This window comes from Typopeltis vanoorti, chromosome 25, assembly GCF_054136105.1.
Source record: "Typopeltis vanoorti isolate ZY-2024b chromosome 25, IOZ_Tvanoo_1.0, whole genome shotgun sequence".
NCBI classification, from domain to species: domain Eukaryota; kingdom Metazoa; phylum Arthropoda; class Arachnida; order Uropygi; family Thelyphonidae; genus Typopeltis; species Typopeltis vanoorti.
Window position 1 is genome coordinate 16,949,458 of NC_143573.1, and position 22,799 is coordinate 16,972,256.

The window sequence follows — 22,799 nt, forward strand, 5'->3', positions numbered from 1 at the left end:
TTCTTTAAGAATATACTGACCTGTGAACATTGGTTTCCTGTAAACTGTAGTTGTAAGAGTATTTGAAGGTGACCGGATGAGGAGAACGTCTAAAAATGATAACTGGTTGTTTTTTTCCATTTCCATAGTAAACTTTATACGATGATGTAAGAAATTGATACTGTTTAAAAAAGAAGGTAAGGAGTCTTTGTTGTGAGGCCATATAGTAAAGATGTCATCTATATATCTTACCCAAAAGGATGGTTGAGGGAGAATAGATGAGAAGAGGACTTTTTATAGATGTTCTAAATAAAAGTTGGCTAAAGCAGGAGAGAGAGAGAGAGGACTTCCCATGGCCGTTCCTTCTACTTGGCTGTAAAATTTGTTTTGGCATAAGAAATATCCAGAGTGTATTACGAAATCGAATAGTTTTATAATGTCTTCTGGAAAGATGTCAGCCAGTAATTTTAAAGTCTCCTTGAGAGGTACATTTGTATATAAAGAATCTATATAAAAGCTCACCATAAGATCTGTAGGTTGCAATGCGATATTTTTCAATTTTTATAAGAAATCTGAGGAGTTTTTAAGAAAGGAACTAGAGTTGCCTATGTGAGATTTCAATAATTTAGTTAGATATTTGGCTATACGTAAGTAGGAGAATCAATACAATCTACTATTGGACAAAGAGGAAAGTCAATCTTATGTATTTTAGAAAGACCATAAAATCTAGGAGGTCTTGCAAAATGAGTTTTAAGTCTTTCAATTGTGTCTCTATCTGAACTGATGACTTCATCTAGGAGAGAATTTAATTTCTGTAGTTGTCTGTTGGTTGGATCATAATCAGTTTCTTGATATGTGGAACAATCTTGAAGTAAAAGAGAAAGTTTTCTTCTGTAATTTGCAGAGTCCATAACTACTGTTGCTTTCCCCTTGTCAGCTTTGGTGATAATGAGGTGATTGTTTTTTCTCAAGGACTGTAAAGATTTCATTTCAGAAAGAGATATGTTGGAAGGAGGAAGTTTGGCCTTAAGTAGAGAAGAAGCGACTTCTAGGCAAAGAGCATTAGCTTTATCACTAGTTAAATGATTGAGATTCCGTTCATTGTTAACTAAGAAATCTAGATATGGTATCTTATTAGGAACAATAGAAAAATCGTGTCCTTTTGACAGGATGAGGATTTCACTATCAGTTAGAGGACATCCGAATATATTGACAATCCAATCATCTGGAGTTTTGAATGGCTTGAATTGTTTAGAAGAAAGAGCTTCATATTTGCGGTTTAGATGTTGACTTAGTTTATTATATGCTCATTGAGTAGAACGTTTAGCCACATTTAGAACTATTTGTGAAAGATGTGGATCCAAGTTTGTGGAAATATAGGTGCGAAGATCAGAAATATGATGACTGTTAATAGCAATATCACGTTTAGCAGCTTTAAGTATAATAGCATTGTTTAATAGTTTGTCTTAGACTATTTATGCTGCTGTAACTTTTGCAGTATTTTATTTATATGTAGATACTGCATTGTTAAATGATCTATTGTTGGTATTCCACCTTGTATTTTTTAAAACTGTTCTTGTAGTGCCACTGAAGATGGTCTGCAATTTTCAGACTGAAATATTTGGTCTTATATTCAATACCTTGAACCTGAACAGTCTGGACTTGCAGAACATGCAATCATCACTAGACATAGAGTCCTTCACAAAATTTGGTTCCTCATGGAATGGCTTTATAAAGAAACATGTGAAACTTTACTTCACTCTCCTAACTTAAACAGATCTGATGGTTTACGTCTCTCCTCTATATGGGGAGATAGTACTTTATAAATCAGCTAATCTTTCCTAACTTTTTATTGCATATATATATATATACAGGGTGTTCGGGATAAATTTGACATATTTATAATTAATTATATTTTTCCGTAAGTTACATGTATTAACACACACTTCTCTTCATTTAAATGTTTGGACCCTTCTTCATTCATATACAAGATTTCAGAAAGGATGGATAGCTGGAACCCACCTGAATCATGGAAGAGAATAACTTGTATCATGACGATTCGTGCCCGCCATCAAAATAAGGATATTACGACTGCTGCCCAATGCTCCCTGAATACAGTAAAAACAATCAGGCATGAACTAGAGACTTGCAATGGTGACTACGAGGATGTAGCAAGAAGAAAGATCCCTAGCAGACGATCTGATTGCGTTCGTACAGCAGAATTCCTCGCAAATCTGCAGGAACAGGTGTTGAAGAACCCTGGCATTGGAATTCGGGCTTTGTTCGTGGAGTTGCTAACTGTAGTCAAGCCCTGGATAACAAGGGTAGCCAATGGTAGGCCGTATGTATGGCAGCAGGATTCGGCCCCTTGCCACACCTCTGGGAAAAGTCAAAAATGGTTGTCTGAAAATTTCCACGACTTCACCAGTCCAAATGTTTGGCCTCCAAACTCCCCAGACCTTAACCCCATGGATTATTTTGTATGGGGCGCAGTTGAAAAAGACACCAATCGCACTTCCAGTAATACAAAAGCCCAGTTAATGGATAAAATTAAAACAGTTTTTGCGGCCCTTCCCAGGGAGACTGTAGCATCAGCTTGTTCGAGGTTCCGAAGCAGAATTGAAGCTGTGATCGATGCTAATGGTGGTTATTTTGAGTAAATCTTGTTGATAGTATTGTAATTAACTCTGCCTGTAATGTTTTTTTGTCAATTCATTAAATTTAATAGATACAAAGAAGATTTTCTTTTTCCTTACGAAACTGTCAAATTTATCCCGAACACCCTGTATATATATATATATTTTTTTTTTTTTTTTAGTTAGGAAATTTATTGACCTTTTTAGTTACCTTACAGTAGCTACTTAGGTGGCACTTTTTGGAATTGTCAGTTATTGTTTAATTTTAGCTTAAAATGTACTGAAGATGCCTGTGACATGCAGACAAAAATTATACCATTAAATAATCTTTTTACGTGAGTTTTTATTATTATTATTATTATTCCGGGCAACTTCAAGGAGTCGACAGACTCATCGAGGGAGGCCCTAACATCATGTCAAGAACAACTATTCGACCAATTTCTGCAACCCACAAATCTTCAACCTATTCTCATAAGGTTCATTCCACAGACCTACTATCATCTTGGTCACTCGTCTCTGGATCCTCTCCACTTCCTCCCCATCACGAAGAAACCCTGGTGTCCATAACTGGGCACAGTAGTCCAGATGGGGTCTTATCAAGGCTCGATACAGAGGAACAACAACTTGTTTGTCTCTGCATGTTAAAGTATTTTTCAGAAGCCAAGTGATTTCATGAGCTGATTTAGCCACTTTTGCAATGTGCCCCCTAAACTTCAATTCCCTATCCACCAACACTCCCAAATCCCTGGCCTCATCAATCTCCTGGAGTACGGTTCCACCAATGTGATATACTGCTGCTATTGTTTTCACCCCAAAGTGCATAACCTTACACCTTGCCACATTAAATTGACATCCATTTTTCCTAGTCCAGTCCTCCAAACTATCCAAATCATCCTGTAAAATTTTGACATCCTGTGCACTCACAATTGCTCTGCCCAACTTTGCATCATCAGCAAACAAGTGAACACAATTGCTCTACCCAACTTTGCATCATCAGCAAACAAGTGAACACTTCCTCTCAGATCCTTTCCTATATCATTGATGAACAAATTCAAAAGTAGTGGTCCAAGAACAGAGTCCTGCAGCACACCACTAGTCACAAGCCGTCTTTTAGACTCAACTCCTGAATAAACCACTCTCTGGTATCTCTCCATCAACCACCCTCCTATCCATCTCACCAACCCTATATCCATCCCCATTTGCTCCAGTTTACTGATTAGGGTTCCATGTGGTATCCTGTCAAAGGATACCACATGAAACTTTCTCTACTGGACCTTGCCAAGGTCCAGTAGAATCACTGTAAACCCATTACCTTATCCAGTTCAGCTGTCACTGTGTTATAAAACGTGAGCAAGTTACGGAGGCATGATCTACCCTTCACAAAACCATGTTGTCCCCCATACAATATCCCATTTTCATCTATCCAATCCTGTATTCTTTTCTTGATTAATTTCTCCAAGACCTTGACAATGATTCCTGATATGCTAATCAGTCGGTAATTTACAACAGCAGTCTTGGATCCACCTTTATGTAGTGGAACTATTTTCCCCTCTTTCCAATCCCTCAGGACTAACCCAGACCCGAGACTCAAATTAAACAAAATGGTCAAGGGTACCGACAATTCTTTAGCCGCTTCTCGTATGACACGAGCTGGTAGACCATCCAATCCCACAGATATGTTGACATTGAGGTTATGCAATAGACTACTCACCTCCACTTCATTCACCACAATTCCTGTATAATCTACTGGTTCATTTGTTTCTGCAATGTCACCACCTGGATGATATATTCTTGCAAAGTGCTCACTCAGTAACTCAACTATATCAACTGATTCAGTTACCTCCCTACCATCGGCATTCTTTAAAATCATCCTGCCATATACATTTTTCCTTTTACTTGCAACATATCGAAAAAACTGTTTAGGATTCTCTTTTGACTGCATGGCCAATGCTCTTTCGTAATCCTTTTTTGCTTTTCTTACCACACTTGTTACCCTTCTGGCCTGTGCTTTATACCATTCATGTGCCTGCCGGTCACCTTTCTCCTTAAATTCCCTGCATAGTTGTTTCTTTTTTTGCAGCTCAAGCTTAATGGTGTTATTCATCCATTTAACCCCTACTTGATTTATTATTCGGACTCTAGGTATACAGTCAGCCATTGCTTCATGCAAACACTTCTTAACTGCCTCCCATGCACTATCAACTTCTATCCCTTACAGTTGTACATGCCATGGCACTGAACCAATCAAACTCCTAAGCTTGTCATACTTACCAGCCTGATAATTCCACATGTACCCTGTCTTAATTGTAAATTCCACGCCTTTAGCCACCTCCCAAGTCAAGACTCTATGATCACTCTCACCAGTTGGTGGCAATGTGGTCATATTAGTCACAGCCACATCCTCAGATGCAATTACTAGGTCAAGCACTCTCTGACCCCTAGTATTTTCCATTACATGCTGTCACAGATAGTTATCCCTTAATAACCGCATAAAATCCAATTCCTTCCTCCCTTGTGTCCTCTCCTCACTCCAATCAATGCTACCATAGTTGAAATCTCCCATAATAATCACCCACCTTCCACTCACTTCTTCTATTTGTTTGTGCATACTGTCACCACCATCTTTTCCACCACCTGGTCTATAGCAGCACCCAATTGTATATTTAGTTTTGCTAGCCACAATCTCACACCAAATGGCCTCAAATGTGCTCTTTTCTCTATCCTGCAATTCAACTTCTATTCTCCTTGGCTGCAGCTCATCAGCCATCATCAACAATACTCCTCCCCCCATTTTATTCTCCCTGTCGTTCCTGAACACGCTATACCCATCACGTTCAATCCCACTAGCTTTATCATCTTCTGTCAGCCATGCTTCACTAATGCCAATAACCTGTGGTCTGGAAGTGCCAACCAAGGCCAAAAATTCTTCCTTCTTGTTCCTAATACGCCTAGCATTAGTGTACATGAATTTAAGACCTCCATTAGCCCCATCCCTACCTTGATGCCTTATATTAACTATCCCATTCTGATTTGTTGTCCTTATTTGCTCGGGCATATTATACTTATTCATACATTCAACTGCCTCCCTAAGGTCTGTATATCTACTCCCCCTTCCCTTAATAAATCTAGTTTCCCTGATTTTGCACATTCACTACATTCAGCAACACTTTTTCAAGTCTCCTTACACCGTATCCATTCAAATGCAAGCCATCCATCTTATATAGATCCTTTCGCCCATCGAACTCACTCCACACGTCCACTAATTCCACACCACTCGTCATACATAACCCACGCATAAAGTCATTTGCAATTATGGCCCTCCTTTTAAACACTTCACTGTCATACCGCGGCAAAAGACTAATCATCCTAACTCTCTCACTCTTTTCTTTTGCTACCTCAAACAATTCATTCAGGTCCTCTATCATTTAAATCATTCGTACCTGCCACAACAATCATTTCTTTCTCTCTTTCCTTTTGCTCTCTAATAGACTCAGTTACATCCTTTATTGTCGCACCAGGTTGGTACGATTTTGTCAAATCCTCTGCTAACACACCTTGTATACTAACGAGTCTCCATATACAGCACTCTCTCCTTCATTTTGTTTACGTTCACACTCATACGCTTATTTTTCCTATCATACTTTTTATTATTGGCTGGTTCACTCAGTCGACTTTTGTTCATATGCTCTAGCTACCGTTTTGCCCTTTGTATCGCTCCGCTCAACAACGCGATCTCACTCATTGCATCTATATCGTCTTTTTTATTCTCTGTAAAACCATTAATATGCTCTGAATTAATACTATCATTCACACTTTCTACATTCACGTCCTCACAGTTCTCTGGTACAACCTCGCCATTTCTTGTCATATCACTATTTTTTTCATTCTGAAGTTTGACAAAAATATCACACTCACGACCTGAAATACACTTTAATTCCTCATTCTCCTTACATTTTCTACACACATTCACTCCTTTGTTATCATCTAAACATACTCCCAACCGCACCCCGCAAAACGTACATTTTGCAGATGGTATACTGAATCATCTCCTTTATATTACCGTTATTACCGTTCTTGAATAAAGATGGCGTACCATCATTACTGGCCACCAGTTTCCTTTGTACGGGAGCCATACTTACTTCTAATGTATTTTATCAAATTATAAAATGAAACACCAAAAACACACAAACAGACGCACTAAGATACGCAAGGCAAACAAAACTACTTTATATTCAAGTAAATTTATCAATGATAACTTAAAATAACACTTATCTTATCAGGAGCTCTCAACAAACACAAATGACTACGAATCCCTCTAGCGGCGATCACTTTTCACTCATTATTAATTTTGTATTTTTATTTAAATGGAGATAGTCTTGGTTTTTGTATATGCATGTTGTTTAACAGTTTGTCTTTGACTATTTATATACTGCTGCAACTTTTGCAGTATTTTATTTCTATGTAGATACTGCATTGTTAAACATAATTTTTGTGCATGCATGTTGTTTACTAATTTCTCTTTGACTATGTGCTACTGTAACCTTTACTGTAATTTTATTTATATGTATATACTGCATTGCACATCTTGGTTTTTGTGCATGTGTTGGAACGTCTTACCTAACTGACTGTTCCATTTTTGTTGGTTTGTTAATCTTATCTTTACCTCTTTAAATTCCGTTTTTATTCATTAGTTGTTGATTGATGCTCATCTGAATATAATGAAATTTATATTATACTGCACCACCCTATATTCAGATTAGTCTAAATAATATAGAGGAATCAATCATCAACTATACTTATATTATCACTTTATCTTCAGGCCGAGGTTATTAATAGCTTTTAAGGCTTCCACAAAGGTCCGATTAATTTTATGAAAGGTGCAATGAAAGAAAATCAGGCAAACACCAAGTTTAACTCAACAAAAGAAAACATTTAAGGAGGAATAGTACAACATATACATTCAAGTGTAACTATCTGTAAAAGGTTATCAAATTGAACAATTACAAAATTCATATTCAGATATTAGTAACTTCTTATTTAGGTTTGAGGATTATGGCTAATGTTGACACAATTCATCTATCCAATTAGATGAATTAAATCATAAATATATTGCTCAGTTTAAAGTATTTAGAATAATTACAATCCATTAACTATCAAACATTCATTTTTCAGTTCTTTATGCTCATTCAATCAAGTTGAGAATAGTTCTTAAAAGTTTAACCTTCCAAATGTTACAATAACTAATCTTATGACAGGCTACACTATATTCTTTCTCAGTCAGCTAACACTTAATAGATCAACATAACACTTATTATTTCAGGGGAAAGTACTTCAGTACATCTAACATCCGACCATTAATCTACATAACGTCACAGCTAAGGTCAAAATATATCTCACAGAGTTAACTGTTATAGCTTCACAGGTTATAGAAAGGACAACTCTTACCGGATTACTGCTTTTACACATCGAATTCGCATAGGCACATTTGAAATTCTGGTTGACTTTTACTTTATGGTAACACAATTCAAAGAAGTCTTCCACTATAATAACTGAATTATAGACACAGAAATACACAAGTCTTGATGCACTTGGTTTAAGTTATCTACTAATTCCTTATTTTCTTCTATGTATTAACTTCAGTTCTGCACTATTCTTCCACTAATCATTTGGAATTTATCGTAGTATCAGAACTCCCATAGAAGTAATTCGAAATGCCTATTAATTCCTTGTCCTTTCCTAGTCGATTTACGGCACATATCAACTCCCCTTCTGCCACTCTCTACCGATCTCTATGCTGTCTCTATGGCTTTTCTCTTCTCTTTTTGTTTTCCAATCAACTACCTTCTCTCTTTCCCGCCAAAATCCGGTTTTAACCAGTTCAGTTTATATCATCTGGCTTTTCTCTTTATACACAGTAGCTCACGCTCTCAGCATGAGCTAACTAAAAATAACTCCATTTCTCTGTCAGCAGCCAATCAAATCCAATCAGTAGAATTCCCTAAAATTACTTTCATTTACAGAAATAACAAAAATAAAATATATATCACAGTTCACATAAGGTACATTTAAATTTATACACACACAATTTTTTATAATAATTTCACAGAATAAAGTAAATAAAATGAATGACATTTTTATATAGAGTCTTTTTTATTACAAATACAAATCCTAAGATTATATAATTAATTAATAACAAACAAAACTCAAAGCAATTATATGAATAACATATTATAAGCAAGAGACCAATAACAAATAATATTTACAAGTCTTGCTTATGACATGGTGGATTATGTTGTATATGAATGAAGTATTATAATATATAAAATATCTTCATTCACAATTTAACACATGCATATTGTTTACTAGCTTTTCTTTGACTATTTATGCATTGCCGTAACTTTTGCTGTTCTTGAACCAATTTAACCATAAACTAACTAACCAACCAACCAACCAACCAGTCCACCCTATACTGCCAACATGTCTAGACAAATAGCCCAATGTTTATAATCTGTCAGCATCAGAATAGCCTTCACACCATTTAACCTTGCAAAATCTACATTCCCCCTAAAGACAGTGTTCCATTTTACATACAACCTGTAGTATACAAGATTGTATACTACAGGGTGTTTGTACTCCTGTGTACTGTGTAACACTGTGTACCCATTACCTTGTTCCTGCAGAACAAGGGAAGGGGTACACAGGTCAAACTGGGAGGTTTTGAAATCCATAAAGGATAGCACAATGTGGAAAACAACATGAGAAAAAAGTGGTCTAGTTGTACACAATCACAACTAGACTACCCTTAGCAAATTACCACTCTGAGATAATTCACTCCTGTGGCAAATTAAACAGAAGCCACAAAATCATACTTCGTGACATCTAGAAAGTCCTGAATTTGTGTGTATAACATTCAAGACCTCTGTTTTGCAACCATCATCTACAAATTTTCAAGAACAATATATAGACTGTACATGATGCTTAATGATATATGCGATTGGCTGACTGTTCTCTATCTTTCAATGTGTAAAATATTGACTAGCCGAGGTGTGTTTTGTATGAGGGGAGCTGAAAAGTTCTGATAAAAACCTATAACAAAAATGATACTGAAGCAAGTGATATATCCACAAAAAATAATATTTCTTAAAACAATTTAACCCCCATGTTTCATCAAATTGTAATAATTTGTTCCTTTTCATGTTTCTACCTCAATTCATTCATGGTGATTATCAAAACTTTTCAGCACATCCCGTTTGTTCATCACCTTCTGTATGTTACTTGTAAATCTTCCTGAAGATGCTGTCAGCCAGAAGACAGCAAAACATGTAGAAGAAATATTTAGTTTAAAAATCTATAAGTTTAACCTACAGGTCTAATTATAATATTAGAATTATAAATATTATAATCTTTGAATGTTCTTAGAAAGGGACCATCTTTATGATGCTGAAAATGGAAGTCATTTATGTGATGTGGTTTTTCATCAAAAAAATCTGGTGATGTTAAAAAACTTATGCAATTACTTCACAAAGAGAGACCCTTTCTGTGGTGTATGCTCCATGACTTATGGGCCATCCTTTGGTTTACTGTGTATAACTTTCCTTGTTTATTTTCAGGCTCAGTACAATACCAGAATGCTTAAAGCATACTGTTCAATAGACCGAAGAGTACAGATTTTGGGGTATACAATGAAGTACTTTGCAAAGGTAGGTAGTTTAATTTATTCTTGCTTTCAGAATGCTTATGGTATATAGTATTCTTAACAGTCATTCTTCAGATGGCCCTTTTTCTGAAAATTCACAAAATATATCTTTCTTTTGTAATATTTTATTTTTATGCTTTTACCTACTCATTGTGGAAGAGACTTCTTTAGAAAAAAATATAAATAAGAAGATATAAATATGAGATCTGTTTGTTAGCAAATGGGAGAAAGGAGAGTATGATATGAGGATTTGTTAAAAATGATTGCTGATTAAAAAATAGAGGAGCATGAGGATTTTAATGTGAGATTTGTAATGATGGATATCTAATGATGCGTGAGAGAAATAATGTGAGTATGAATGGAAGTGGTAGAGTGCATGATGGTGATAGATGTGGATGGACATAGTGTGTAAAATAGACAACATGGAAAATTAGTAGAACTAAAAAACAGAAGTATGCAGTCATGGCTTTGACATGTGCTTCATAATATGAAATAATAATTTCAGAGACTAATCAGGAAAGGTAAGAAAGGAGACAATAATATCAGAATAAGAGATGAATGCAAGAAAATAGAAAAGGATAAAAATTTCAGAAAAATAATATGCAAAAAAGAATGTGTTAATGTATGGTGATTCTATATAATCATGGAATCCCTGTACACCACTATCCCTAATGAATATACTAGAAGAAACAACCAAAGCATGTTTTTCCAGGAGTGAAAATTTATTACATGACAGACAAAATGTAATCATTGACAACACATGGAAATTATGATCATATTGTTTATTACAATGCTTTAAGGTATACACAGCACCAAGAGAAAAAATTATAATATATTTATTTAGCTTACTAATATTTCACAGGTTTTCTACACAGCACCAATAGAACTAGTGCCCTAAGAAGGTGCCTTCCAGGGACCAGATAACCATAACATTAGTTTGCAGGTCAGCTTTGTTAAGTTCATGAAGACTTCCTCCCAAATTTTTTGCAAGTTATGGCTGCTGCCATACTTTTTGAGATTTGGAGAGTGCGTCATAGCCAATGTAATTCTAAAAATAGCCTCACAGACCTTTGGGGACTTCTGTGTAGCATGGATGCCTTCTTCCATTTAATACTGTGTGAAGGAATATCTAGAGCATGGCCTAAGATCGTATATAAAATTTTTGTGTTCTTCAAAGCTATCTACTAATCTATCTACTAATGAACCAATCTACTAATATGTCAAAAATAAGCCAAACTGCAGGCATAAAGAATTTTATGCACTGTGGTATGTGCAAGAAGATGAAGCTTATCCTTGGAGAATGGATGAAGGCAGCTAGCTAACTGAGTGGTTTGAAAGTGGCATGGAGATTATATGTGGAGAACTTTAGCTGTCTTTTCTGATGACTCCTCTACATACTAGATTATAGATTGTGATCTTACAAAATTTAAAAAAAAATAAATAAAATGAGAAAAGTATATAAATTATATTTAAAAAGTTATATCTTGGTCCTAAAGAATTACCAAAAATCTAAAACCATATCATATCAAGCCATCTTGGATATATGGGGTTCCTAAAATGCACAAACCTAACCCCCCCCCCCCTCCTCCATCGTGTAGTTAACAACACAGACATTCCCATCTACAAACTGGCCAAACATTTATTGAAATCATTTTCTCTTGTCAAAAAGAACTCTCCCCCATTTATTAAAAATTCTCTTCACTTGAAAACATTAATAAAAAAATCTAATCTTGACAGATTCTGACATCATGTCAATATTACTTAATTGATTGTTAGAGTATGTTTGACAGAGACTCTTTGACTTTATTAAGCCCAATTTTACCACCTGACATTTTTGAATTATTCATATTCACCATTTTATTCTGATTATTTTTCATGGAAAGGAAAAATGTACAAACTGCTAGATGAGACTGCAGTCAGTTTCCTTCTTCCTCCTCCTCCTTCCAGCAAATTTCTGTATGGAACATTTGGAAAATAATTAACAAGCTACATTTATACTAATAGTTCTTCTATATTATGTACGTAATGTGTTTGCTCTTTGGCCTCATGGCCTGGACACATTAAATACATATTTTATACATTTAAACAGCCAGCCATTCAAAAATTCACTTCATGATAGCAAAAGGAAGTCATAATTGTCTCCTTTTTTTTAGACATACTAGTAACACAACTGTCAAATGTTCTGTATGTGTGGGTTTTCTATGTATAGAAAACCACCCACACATATGGGAAGGCATTTTCATAACCAGTCACACCACTACTCATCCCAACAGGCATCCTGAAAACATTCATACACACACAGTGCCAGGGTTATTTATTCAAATGACACAGTCCATAAAACTGAACTCGGTTACCTTCGTGACATTGTTTTAACCACTGGCTACAACCCTTCATAAAATAGATACAAAACTGCATGCACTCCCACATGATCATGCTAAAACTGTTCCCGTACCTTATATACATCAGAAAACATAACTTTAGTTCTCCATAAAAATATTATATTTGTGTCCTTTTCAATCCACTCATTCAGCTAGCTACCTTCATTTGTTTTCCTAATGATCGACTTCAACCTCTTGTACATTCGGGAATGCATAAAGTTCTTTTTACCTGCAGTTCAGCTTACTTTGGAAAGACTGGTAGCTTTGAAGAACACAAATATTACATCTGCAATCATTTATATGGCAAGTTGGGACTAAAAGGCCATGCCCTGGATATTTCTTCACACAGAATTAAATAGTAGAAGACCTATGAAGTCACTGTATAGACTAATTTTAGAATCATCATTGACTCCAACAACCTCAACAATGTATGGCTGTGTTAATTTGATCTGGGAGACAGTCGCTCTGAGACTAAATATAGCCTGACTTTTCCAAACCAACTTCATAGAGGGTATCTTGTTAGTTTAGTTCATTTTCAGTTACAATTTAAATTGTTTCTACAAATTTCTAGTTGAGATTTGAAGATGCCGGGTAGAAAACCAGCCAAATATTAATAAGTTCAACAAATTATCTATTTTTTTATTTTTTTATAACTCTTTGTGTTGTTTATACTGTGAAGCACTCTTATGAATAACCACAATAGCTAAGCTGATTGATGCATACAATTGTGTTGGTTAGTACCATTTGAAAGGAGGTGTAGTATGAGAGACTATGTGAAAGAACTGTTGAATGAGACAAAAAAAAGACTAGGCTGAATGACTAGACTACTATAAATATCTAGGCAGGTTCACAAAAGAACCAAGATTGTTAACCTGCTTAGATATTTATAGCATGAGTGAGCTGGATTGGTGTGGTTTGATCGCAAAGTAATTCAAGGCGCAGTATATTTATGTGTATTTTTATGCTAGAAAAGATGTGTACTTACTAGATATTATTATGCTTAAATGGATGTGGTGTTTGGTGCTTCAAGGAATTGTTTTTCAGTGAAAGAGTAAATAAAGGTAATCACAGATATCAGATATTATTATTATTACTATTATTACGGGCAACTCCAGGGAGTCATTAGACTTGTCGAGGGAGGCCCCAAATCATATTCATCACAACTGTTCGACATTCATACAGTATCTATCATACCTCGCCTTAAACTCATTCGCTGTCACAGCATCCACCACAGACTCAGGGAGCGCATTCCACTCATTCACTACTCTAAAAGTAAAGAACCCAGCTCTAACACCTTTACTAACCACACTTTTACCCAGTTTCCATGGATGTCCCCTAGTCCTCCCACAACCAGCCCTGTTCTCAAAAATATCTTCTGAATTAATTTTATAGAAACCCTTCAGTAATTTGAATGTCTCAATCATATCTCCCCTCCTCTGCCTATCAACCAATTTTTGCAACCCACAAATATCTTCAATCTGTTCTCATAAGGTTCATTCCACAGACCTGTTATCATCTTGGTCACTCGACACTGAATCCTCTACACCTCCTCCCCATCAAGAAGAAACCTAGGTGACCAAATCTGAGCACAGTAGTCTAGATGGGGTCTTATCAAGGCTCGATACAGAGGAACAATAACCTGCTTGTCTCTGCTTGTCAACGTATTCTTCAGCAACCAAGTGATTTGATGAGCTGATTTGGCCACTTTTGCAATGTGTCCCCTAAATTTCAATTCCTTATCCACCAACACTCCTAAATCTCGTGCCTCATCAATTTCCTGGAGCATGGTTCCACCAATGCAGTAAACTGCCACCAATCTTTTCACCCCAAAATGCATAACCTTACATTTTGCCACATTAAATTGACATCCATTCTCCTTAGCCCAGACCTCCAATCTATCCAAATCATCCTGCAAAATTTTGACGTCATCTACATTCACTATTGCCCTACCCAACTTCGCATCATCCGCAAACAAATGAACTGTTTCTCTCAGATCCTTTCCTATATCATTTATGAACAAATTAAACAGCAGTGGTCCAAGAACAGATCCTTGTGGCACACCACTAGTCACAGGCCGTCTTGTGGACTCTACTCCTGAGTAAACCACTCTCTGATATCTCTCTGTCAACCACCCTCCTATCCATCTCACCAACCCTATGTCCATTCCCATATGCTGCAATTTACTGATTAGAATTCCATGTGGTATCCTTTCAAAGGCCTTAGCAAGGTCCAGTAGAATCACTGTGAACCCATTACCCTTATCCAGTTCAGCCGTCACTGTGTTATAATACGTGCGCAAGTTACTGAGGCATGACCTACCCTTCACAAAACCATGCTGTATCCGATACAGTATCCCATTTTCTTCTATCCAATCTTGTATTTTCCACTTGACTATTTTCTCTAAGACCTTGATAATGATTCCTATTATGCTGATTGGCCGGTAATTTTCAACAGCAGCCTTGGAACCATCTTTGTGCAGTGGAACTATTTTCCCCTCTTTCCACCCCCTTGGGACTGACCGAGTCCTGAGGCTCAAATTAAACAAAATGGTCAAGGGCACTGACAATTCTTTGGCTGCTTCACGTACGACACGAGCTGGTATACCATCCAATCCCACAGATGTATTGACATTGAGGTTCTGTAATAGACTAGTTACCTCTAACTTCATTCATCACAATTCTAGTATAAGCTGTTGGTTCTTCCATTCCTGCAAAGTCACCACCTGGATGATATACTCTTACAAAGTGCTCGCTCAGTAATTCCACAATATTGACTGATTCGGTTACCTCCCTACCCTCAGCATTTTTTAAGATCATTCTACCATGAGCATTTTTCCTTTTACTTGCAACATATTGAAAAAACTGTTTGGGATTCTCTTTAGCCTGCGTGGCCAATTTCCTTTCGTAATCTGCTTTTGCTTTTCTTACCACCCTTGTTACCATCCTGGCCTGAGCTTTATATTGTTCCTGCGCTTGATGGTCACCCTTCTCCTTAAATTCCCTCCACAATTGTTTCTTTTTTTGCAGCTCAAGCTTAATAGTGTTATTCATCCATTTAACCCCTACTCGATTTATTATTCGGACTCTTGGTATACAGTCAACCATTGCCTCCTGCAAACAGTTCTTAATCACCTCCCATGCACTATCAACATCCAGTCCTTGCAGTTTTACATGCCATGGCATTGAGCCAAGCACACACCTAAGCTTGTCATACTTACCAGCCCGGTAATTCCACATGTACCCTGTCTTAATTGTAAATTCGACTCCTTTAGCCACCTCCCAAGTCATGACCTTATGGTCACTCTCACCAATTGGTGGCAACATGGTCATGTTCGTTACAGCCACATTCTCAGTTGCAATTACTAGGTCCAGCACTCTCTGCCCCTGGTATTTTCCAATACATGTTGCCGTAGATAGTTGTCCTTTAATAACCACATGAAATTCCTTCCTCCCATGTGCCCTCGCCTCTTTCCAGTCAATGTTACCATAATTGAAATCACCCATAATAATTACCCTCCTTCCACTCATTTCTTCTATTTGCTTATGCATACTATCCCCACCATCCACTCCATCACCCGGTCTACAGCAGCACCCAATTGTATATTTTGTTCTGCTAGATTCTATCTCACACCAAACAGCCTCAAATGGGCTTTTTTTCCCATCCTGCAGTTCAACTTCTATACTCCTTGGCTGAAGCTCATCAGCTATCATCAATAACACTCCTCCCCCCTTTTTATTCACCCTGTCACTCCTGAACACGCTATACCCGTCGCATTCAATCCCACTAGCTTTATCATCTTCTGTCAGCCATGTTTCACTAATACCGACAACCTGTGGCCTGGAAGTGCCAACCATGGCCAAAAACTCTTCCTTCTTGTTCCTAATACTCCTGGCATTAGTGTACATGAATCGCAGAAGCCCATTTGTCCCATCCCTACTTTGATGCCTTATACTAACTATCCCATTCTGATTTGTTGTCCGTCGTACTCGCTCGGGCATAATATACTCATTCATACACTTAACTGCCCCCCTAAAGTCTGCATATCAACCCCCCCTTAATAAATCTAGTTTCCCTGAGTTTGTATATCCACTTCCACATCATTCATCAACACTTTTTCAAGTCTTCGTACACCAACTCCATTCAAATGTAACCCATCCATCTTATATAAGTCCTTTTGCCCATCGAACTCATTCCACACATCCACAAATTCCACACCACTCTCCATGCATAACCCACGCATAAAGTCATTGGCAATTATGGCCCTCCTTCTAAACACTTCGCTGTCTCTTCCGCGGTAAGATACTCACCATCCTAACTCTCTCACTCCGCTCTTTTGCTACCTCAAACAACTCCCTCACATCCTCTATCATTTCCATTTTGTCCTCTTTCAAATCATTCGTTCCTGCCACGATTATCATCTCTTTCACCCTCTGTTTTTGCAGTCGAATAGATTCGCTGACATCCTTTATGTGAAGGACGTCAGATATGAGTGAGTAGTTGCATGAGAGCGTGGACTTATGCACAAATGTGGAATATCAAGATTGTTATGGCAAAGGAAGTGAGAGATGGGGTGTGGGGAGTTAATATTGTGGAATGAATAACCCTGAGTAACATCAAAGACCATAATTCTGCATAAAAAAGGTAATAAAGAAGACATCAGTAACTACAGAGCCATCTGTCTATTAGCACACATATAAAATATTCGCCAGAGTCATCCTAATCCGAATACAAACCTCCGTCAATGAAAATAGCTGCAAAGAACAGGCTGGTTTCATAAAAGGCTTTTCAACAATAGAACATTCAAGCTATTACTCAGCTAACAGAAAGATGCAGAGAATACCAGATCCCACTTTGTCTTCTTTTTATAGATTTTAAAAATGCATTTGACCCTGTTGAGCACAACGCAATATTCCAAGCTTTAATAGAACAAGGTGTAGAAAAAGCATACATCCAAGTCATAAGATATCACCCTTTTCAATCACCCGATTAAAATTAACTTAAGTAGAGGAGTACGTCAGGGTGATGTCTTGTCACCTAATCTGTTCACATCTACTCTGGACAGCATCATCCAAAAAACTGAAATGAAAGATGGAATAAACATTGATGGTGAAATGTTAAATATCCTATTATTCGCCTATGATGTGGTATTAATATCTCACTCACCCAAACTCTTAGAATCAGTGCTGAATAACATAAGCCAAAACTGCCAAAATTGGATTGGAAATACACTCGGACAAAACAAGATGGATGAAAAACAAATACTGTAAAGATCCTACAATCACTCTTTTATCTCACACCATTGAAAAAGCTGAAGAATACATCTACCTCGGCCAGTCCGTAAAAATGAATAATGATATATCAAATGAAATAGCAAGGAGAAAAAGAGCTGCTTGAATAGCCTTCAACAAAATTAAATCAACAATTACCAACCAAAACATTGATATAGCAATAAGAGCCCATCTTTTCAATAGTCATATCTTATCAGCATTAACTTATGGCAGTGAAACATGGGACACAACTTTAAAAGAACAAAGCTTAATAACAACTCAACGTGCAATAGAAAGAAGAATGTGCAATATAAACAAAATAGACCACATAAGACACACAGAAATCAGGAAGAAGTCTGGACTCACGGACATAATAAAAGCAATCTACAACAGCAAAAGAAGATGGGCAGGACATCTCACCAGAATGAGAGGAAACAGATGGACAGTCAGAGTTAAAAACTGGTATTCAAGAGATACCAAAGGAAAACCTGGAAGACCAATGATTAAGAAAGTCGGAAGAAAATGGAGAAGAACGGCCCAAGACAGGAATAGCTGGACTCTTTACGACCTGCAGTCATGGAGAAATCCTGACTGAAATTACAGGTCCATCAAGGTAATAAGCAGGGATTGCACCAGTGGTTAAAGGAATTTGGTTGATGATTCAACTTTTGCTATATATTTGATCAAATCAGCATTGAAGCGCTACTAAACTATTTGTCAACCTGTCAGTTGTTTATCGTGCTTGCATTTTCACTAATTTCAGGAATATATAAAGAGCTATTTGATATTTTGATATTTTGCATAAAATAGGAATAGATAAAAATATTATGAGAATTTTGTTCAGAAAATACAAAACTCAAGAAGCCAGGGTCAGATTTGAAGGAGAGGATACTGAATGGATCATAAGAAAGGGTGTGGCATGTCCCCACTCCTTTTTAATGTCTATAGTGAATGGATGATGAGGGAGGCCTTGGAAGATCTGAAGGATGGAATAAAGATAAACGGACACCTGATAAATAATATGAGATATGCAGATGACATTGTACTTATGAGCGAAACAGAGGAAGGCTTGCAAAGAATTTTGAACAGACTGAATAGGGTTGGAAATGAGAGATATAAAATGAAAATAAACATTGAGAACACCAAAGTGATTTCAAGGAAAGGAAATGATGGAATGGAAATAACTTTGAGCGGACGAAGAATAGAAAATGTAAAAAGTTTTCAATACCTTGGGAGTTGGATAACAGAAGTTAGTTGATCTAATTATGAAATTAAGCACAGAATTAAAAAAGCAAAAGCAGTTTTTCCAAATATATACCGCATATTAGGAAACAGAAATCTGAACAAACAGTTAAAAGTAAGAATCCTCAAGACAATGATCTGGAGTGTGGGGACGTATGGATGTGAGTCTTGGATGATCAATAAGGAGATGAGTGACTGATTGAATGAATTTGAAATGTGGTGCTTGAGAAAAATGGATCGTATCAGCTAGAGTGAAAGAGTGAGCAATGAAGAGGTTCTTAAAAGATCCAAAATGAAAAGAGACTATATGGCTAGTATCCAAAGAAGAAAAATAGTGCAGGACATTTGATGAGGGGTTCTTCTGGATAGCTTCCCAGAATAGTATTGCAGAGGATGGTGGAGGGAAAGAGAGGAAGACCCCACTGCAATGGAAAGACAACATCAAAGATTGGATGGGCAAGAATCTTACAGAAGCAAGAGATAGAGAGACATTCATCAGCTGCAACCCTCTTAAAGAGGAGGCCGCAGGATTAGATTAGATTAGATAAAGAGCTAGGAGAAGAAACTATGTGGATGTTGTTGTTATTATTATTCAGGACCTCCATGGAGTCATAAGACCCATCATCGAAGGTTCAATGGTACAATAAATTTTGTGTTCTTAAAGAACATAAAATTTATCATACCATTCCTTAAACTCATTCACTGCTTGTGCTCTCACTATCCTATCTGGCAATACATTCCATATTCTAACTACCCTCCATGCAAAAAAAAAAAAAAAAAAAAAAAAAAGCCACTCACTCTCTTATACTCACCATTCCTATTTGTAACTTACATAGATGGACCCTGATCCTTGCTCCTTCCTCTTGATCTGTCATATGAAAGCTCTCCAGTGTAAACCTTACAGTTTCCTCTCAGGAGTTTAAATGTCTCAATCATATTCTTCTATCAGTCAAACTCTGCAGTCCACATGTCTTCAGTCTATCCTCATAGTTAACATTGTTCATTGCAGATATCAGTTTTGTCATCTACCTTTCACCAACGTTAATTTATCCCCTTCAAATCCCATCAACAAAATCTGAGCACAGTAATCCAAATGTGGCTGATCAGGGATTTATACAATGGAGGAACCACATCTTTTCTATCTCTGCTGGTCAGCATCCTTCTCAGAATTGCAGCAGTCCTCTGAGTTACCTTCACTACCTTTGCAATATGTCCCCTAAACTTCAAGTGTCTATCAGTCATTGTCCCAAGGTTCCTTTCCTCCTCCAGTTCCTCTATTACAGTTCCTGCAAAATAGTATGCACTTTCTAATTGATGGATCCCAAGCTTCAAGACTTTGCATTTAGTTGCATTAAATGGACATCTCCTATTCATTTGTCCATCTTTCCAGCTTATTCGTAGCCTCCTGAACAGCTACCATATCGGCACTATTACTAATAACTCTTTCCAGCTTCATATCACATGTAAACAATTGAATATCTCCCTGCAATCCATTAGAAATATCATTAATATAAAGGTTAAACAATTTCTTTCCAATACTGAGCCCTGAGGAACCACACTTGTAACCATCTTCTTCCTTAATACTGCTCTCTCATACATAACTCTGATACCTATCACACACCCAGTCCAGTTTACTAACCTGATATCTAAATCCATATACTGTAACTTAAATATCAGCTTATCATATGACACTCTATCAAATGCCTTTGTATAGACTAAAGGCAGTATATGCCTTTACCTCATCAACTGCTCTCGTTACTGTATCAGGCTGTTAGATTACTAAAAAAAAAAAAGCTCCCCTTAACAAATCCATGCTGACCCTCACAGATAACATTACCCTCATCTACCCAGTGCTGTATACAATCTCTTACTAATTTCTCCAAAATCAGGGATATTAGATATGAGTGAGTAGCTGCATGAAAGCGTGGACTTATGCACAAATGTGAAATACCAAGATTGTTATGGCAAAGGAAGTGAGAGTTGGGGGGGGGGGTTGATAGTGTGGAATGAATAACCCAGAGTATAAGCAGGAATTGCACTAGTAGTTAAAGAATTTGGTTCATGATTCAACTACAGAAGAAATATAAGCTGGCCTATAGTTTGACACTTTCATTCTACCACTCTCATTCAATGGGGCAGTCTTGCGCACCATCAGCACCCTTCCCTTATCCAGAGTCAATGGAGCTGTCAGTTCCTTAGCACATTCTCTAAGAACGTGGTGAAATTCTATGCAGTCCCAATGTTTATTGATATCCAGAGAACTTCGTATTTGTAACATACTCTCCTCTTGCACTTCCAAAACTTGAACCTTCCTCATCCCATTAGTAACAAAACCATCTTTTCTAGGATGAAATACCCCATTAAACAACTCCAGTATATTTCCTGCATCAGCCAATCTACTTCCATTTTATTCTAAGTCATTTTTCTGCCATCATTTCTTCTCTGACTTGCCACATACCAAAAGAATGCCTTTAGATTTTCCATTTCTCAGAGCCAATCTCTTCTCATATTTAAGTTTTGCCATAACATGCTCATCGGTTTTCTAACCTGGTTGTTTTTGTTGATTTAAACACAGAATGAGTCTTCCAGATATTTGGAAGTTTTTAACATCCTTTATGTTAGGAATGTTCTGTAAAGCATAGGTCGATTCCCAGAATAGTCTGTTACTTTTGAATTGTCTTTATTAGGGTAACATTTCTCCATCTAACTACATGTAGGGTATTGAGCATGCGGACTGTTAATCCTCCAACAATTATGGGAGGATCGTATTGGTCAGTAATAATGGGAGAATGATAAACACTGAGGAGGAGGATATAGTAGAGGTGTTTAAGGAACAGTTCATTCCATCATTGTGATTGTAAAATAATGCAGAAGTTGAGAGCAGAGGAACCAACGATGGTGAATGAGCAGAAGGTTTATGAGGAATTGAGTAAACTTGATGTCAACGAGGGCATGGGACTTGATGGTATATCACTATGTGAGAATGTTCCAGGGAGTTAACAGCAGCTTTAACTTACATTTTTAACAGGAGCCCTAGATTAGCCCATGTTCCAAAGGTTTGGAAAGATAGCAAAATTGTTCCGATTTATAAAGGGGATGTGATAAGACTAAGGCTTCAAATGATAGGCTAGTCAGCTTGTCTGGAGTTGTGGTCAAGGTTTTGGCAAAGCTACTAAGGACAAGGATTCAGAACTGGATTGACAGCAGAAGAATTCTCTTTAATGGACAGCATGGGTTTGCTAAAGGAAAATCATGTTTTAGCAGTAGGTGACAAATACATTGGACAAGGGGAATGCACAGACAGTAATATATTTAGATTTTGCAATGGCTTTCGATGGATTGACACATGTAAACTAATACTTAAATGGAACATATGCGGTTGGATAGATTAGTGCTTTGGATTGGAAATTGGCTGTATGAAAGGTATCAGCAGGTTATAAGGGAATGATATCTCAGAAGAGGAAAGTCACTAGTGGCATGTCCTAGGGCAGTTTTTTACTATGCAAGCTACTTTTCTATAAAAAGTCATTCGGCAATCTACTCTCTTATATATGAATTATTCCGCGATCTACTCTCTTATATAGATCACATTCTCCCCAAC

At 37.0% G+C, this 22,799-nt stretch overlaps 1 protein-coding gene across 3 annotated transcripts in view; it reads left to right on the forward strand.

Annotated features, from left to right (window-relative positions):
• LOC150092574 (terminal uridylyltransferase 4-like) overlaps positions 1–22,799 on the forward strand; it is a 583,753-nt gene that overhangs the window by 419,836 nt on the left and 141,118 nt on the right. For all 3 annotated transcript variants that reach the window (XM_090414413.1, XM_090414412.1, XM_090414414.1), the window contains exon 18: positions 10,226–10,315. In XM_090414413.1, the coding sequence (XP_090270539.1) occupies positions 10,226–10,315 (90 nt within the window). The remainder of the gene's footprint in view (positions 1–10,225; positions 10,316–22,799) is intronic.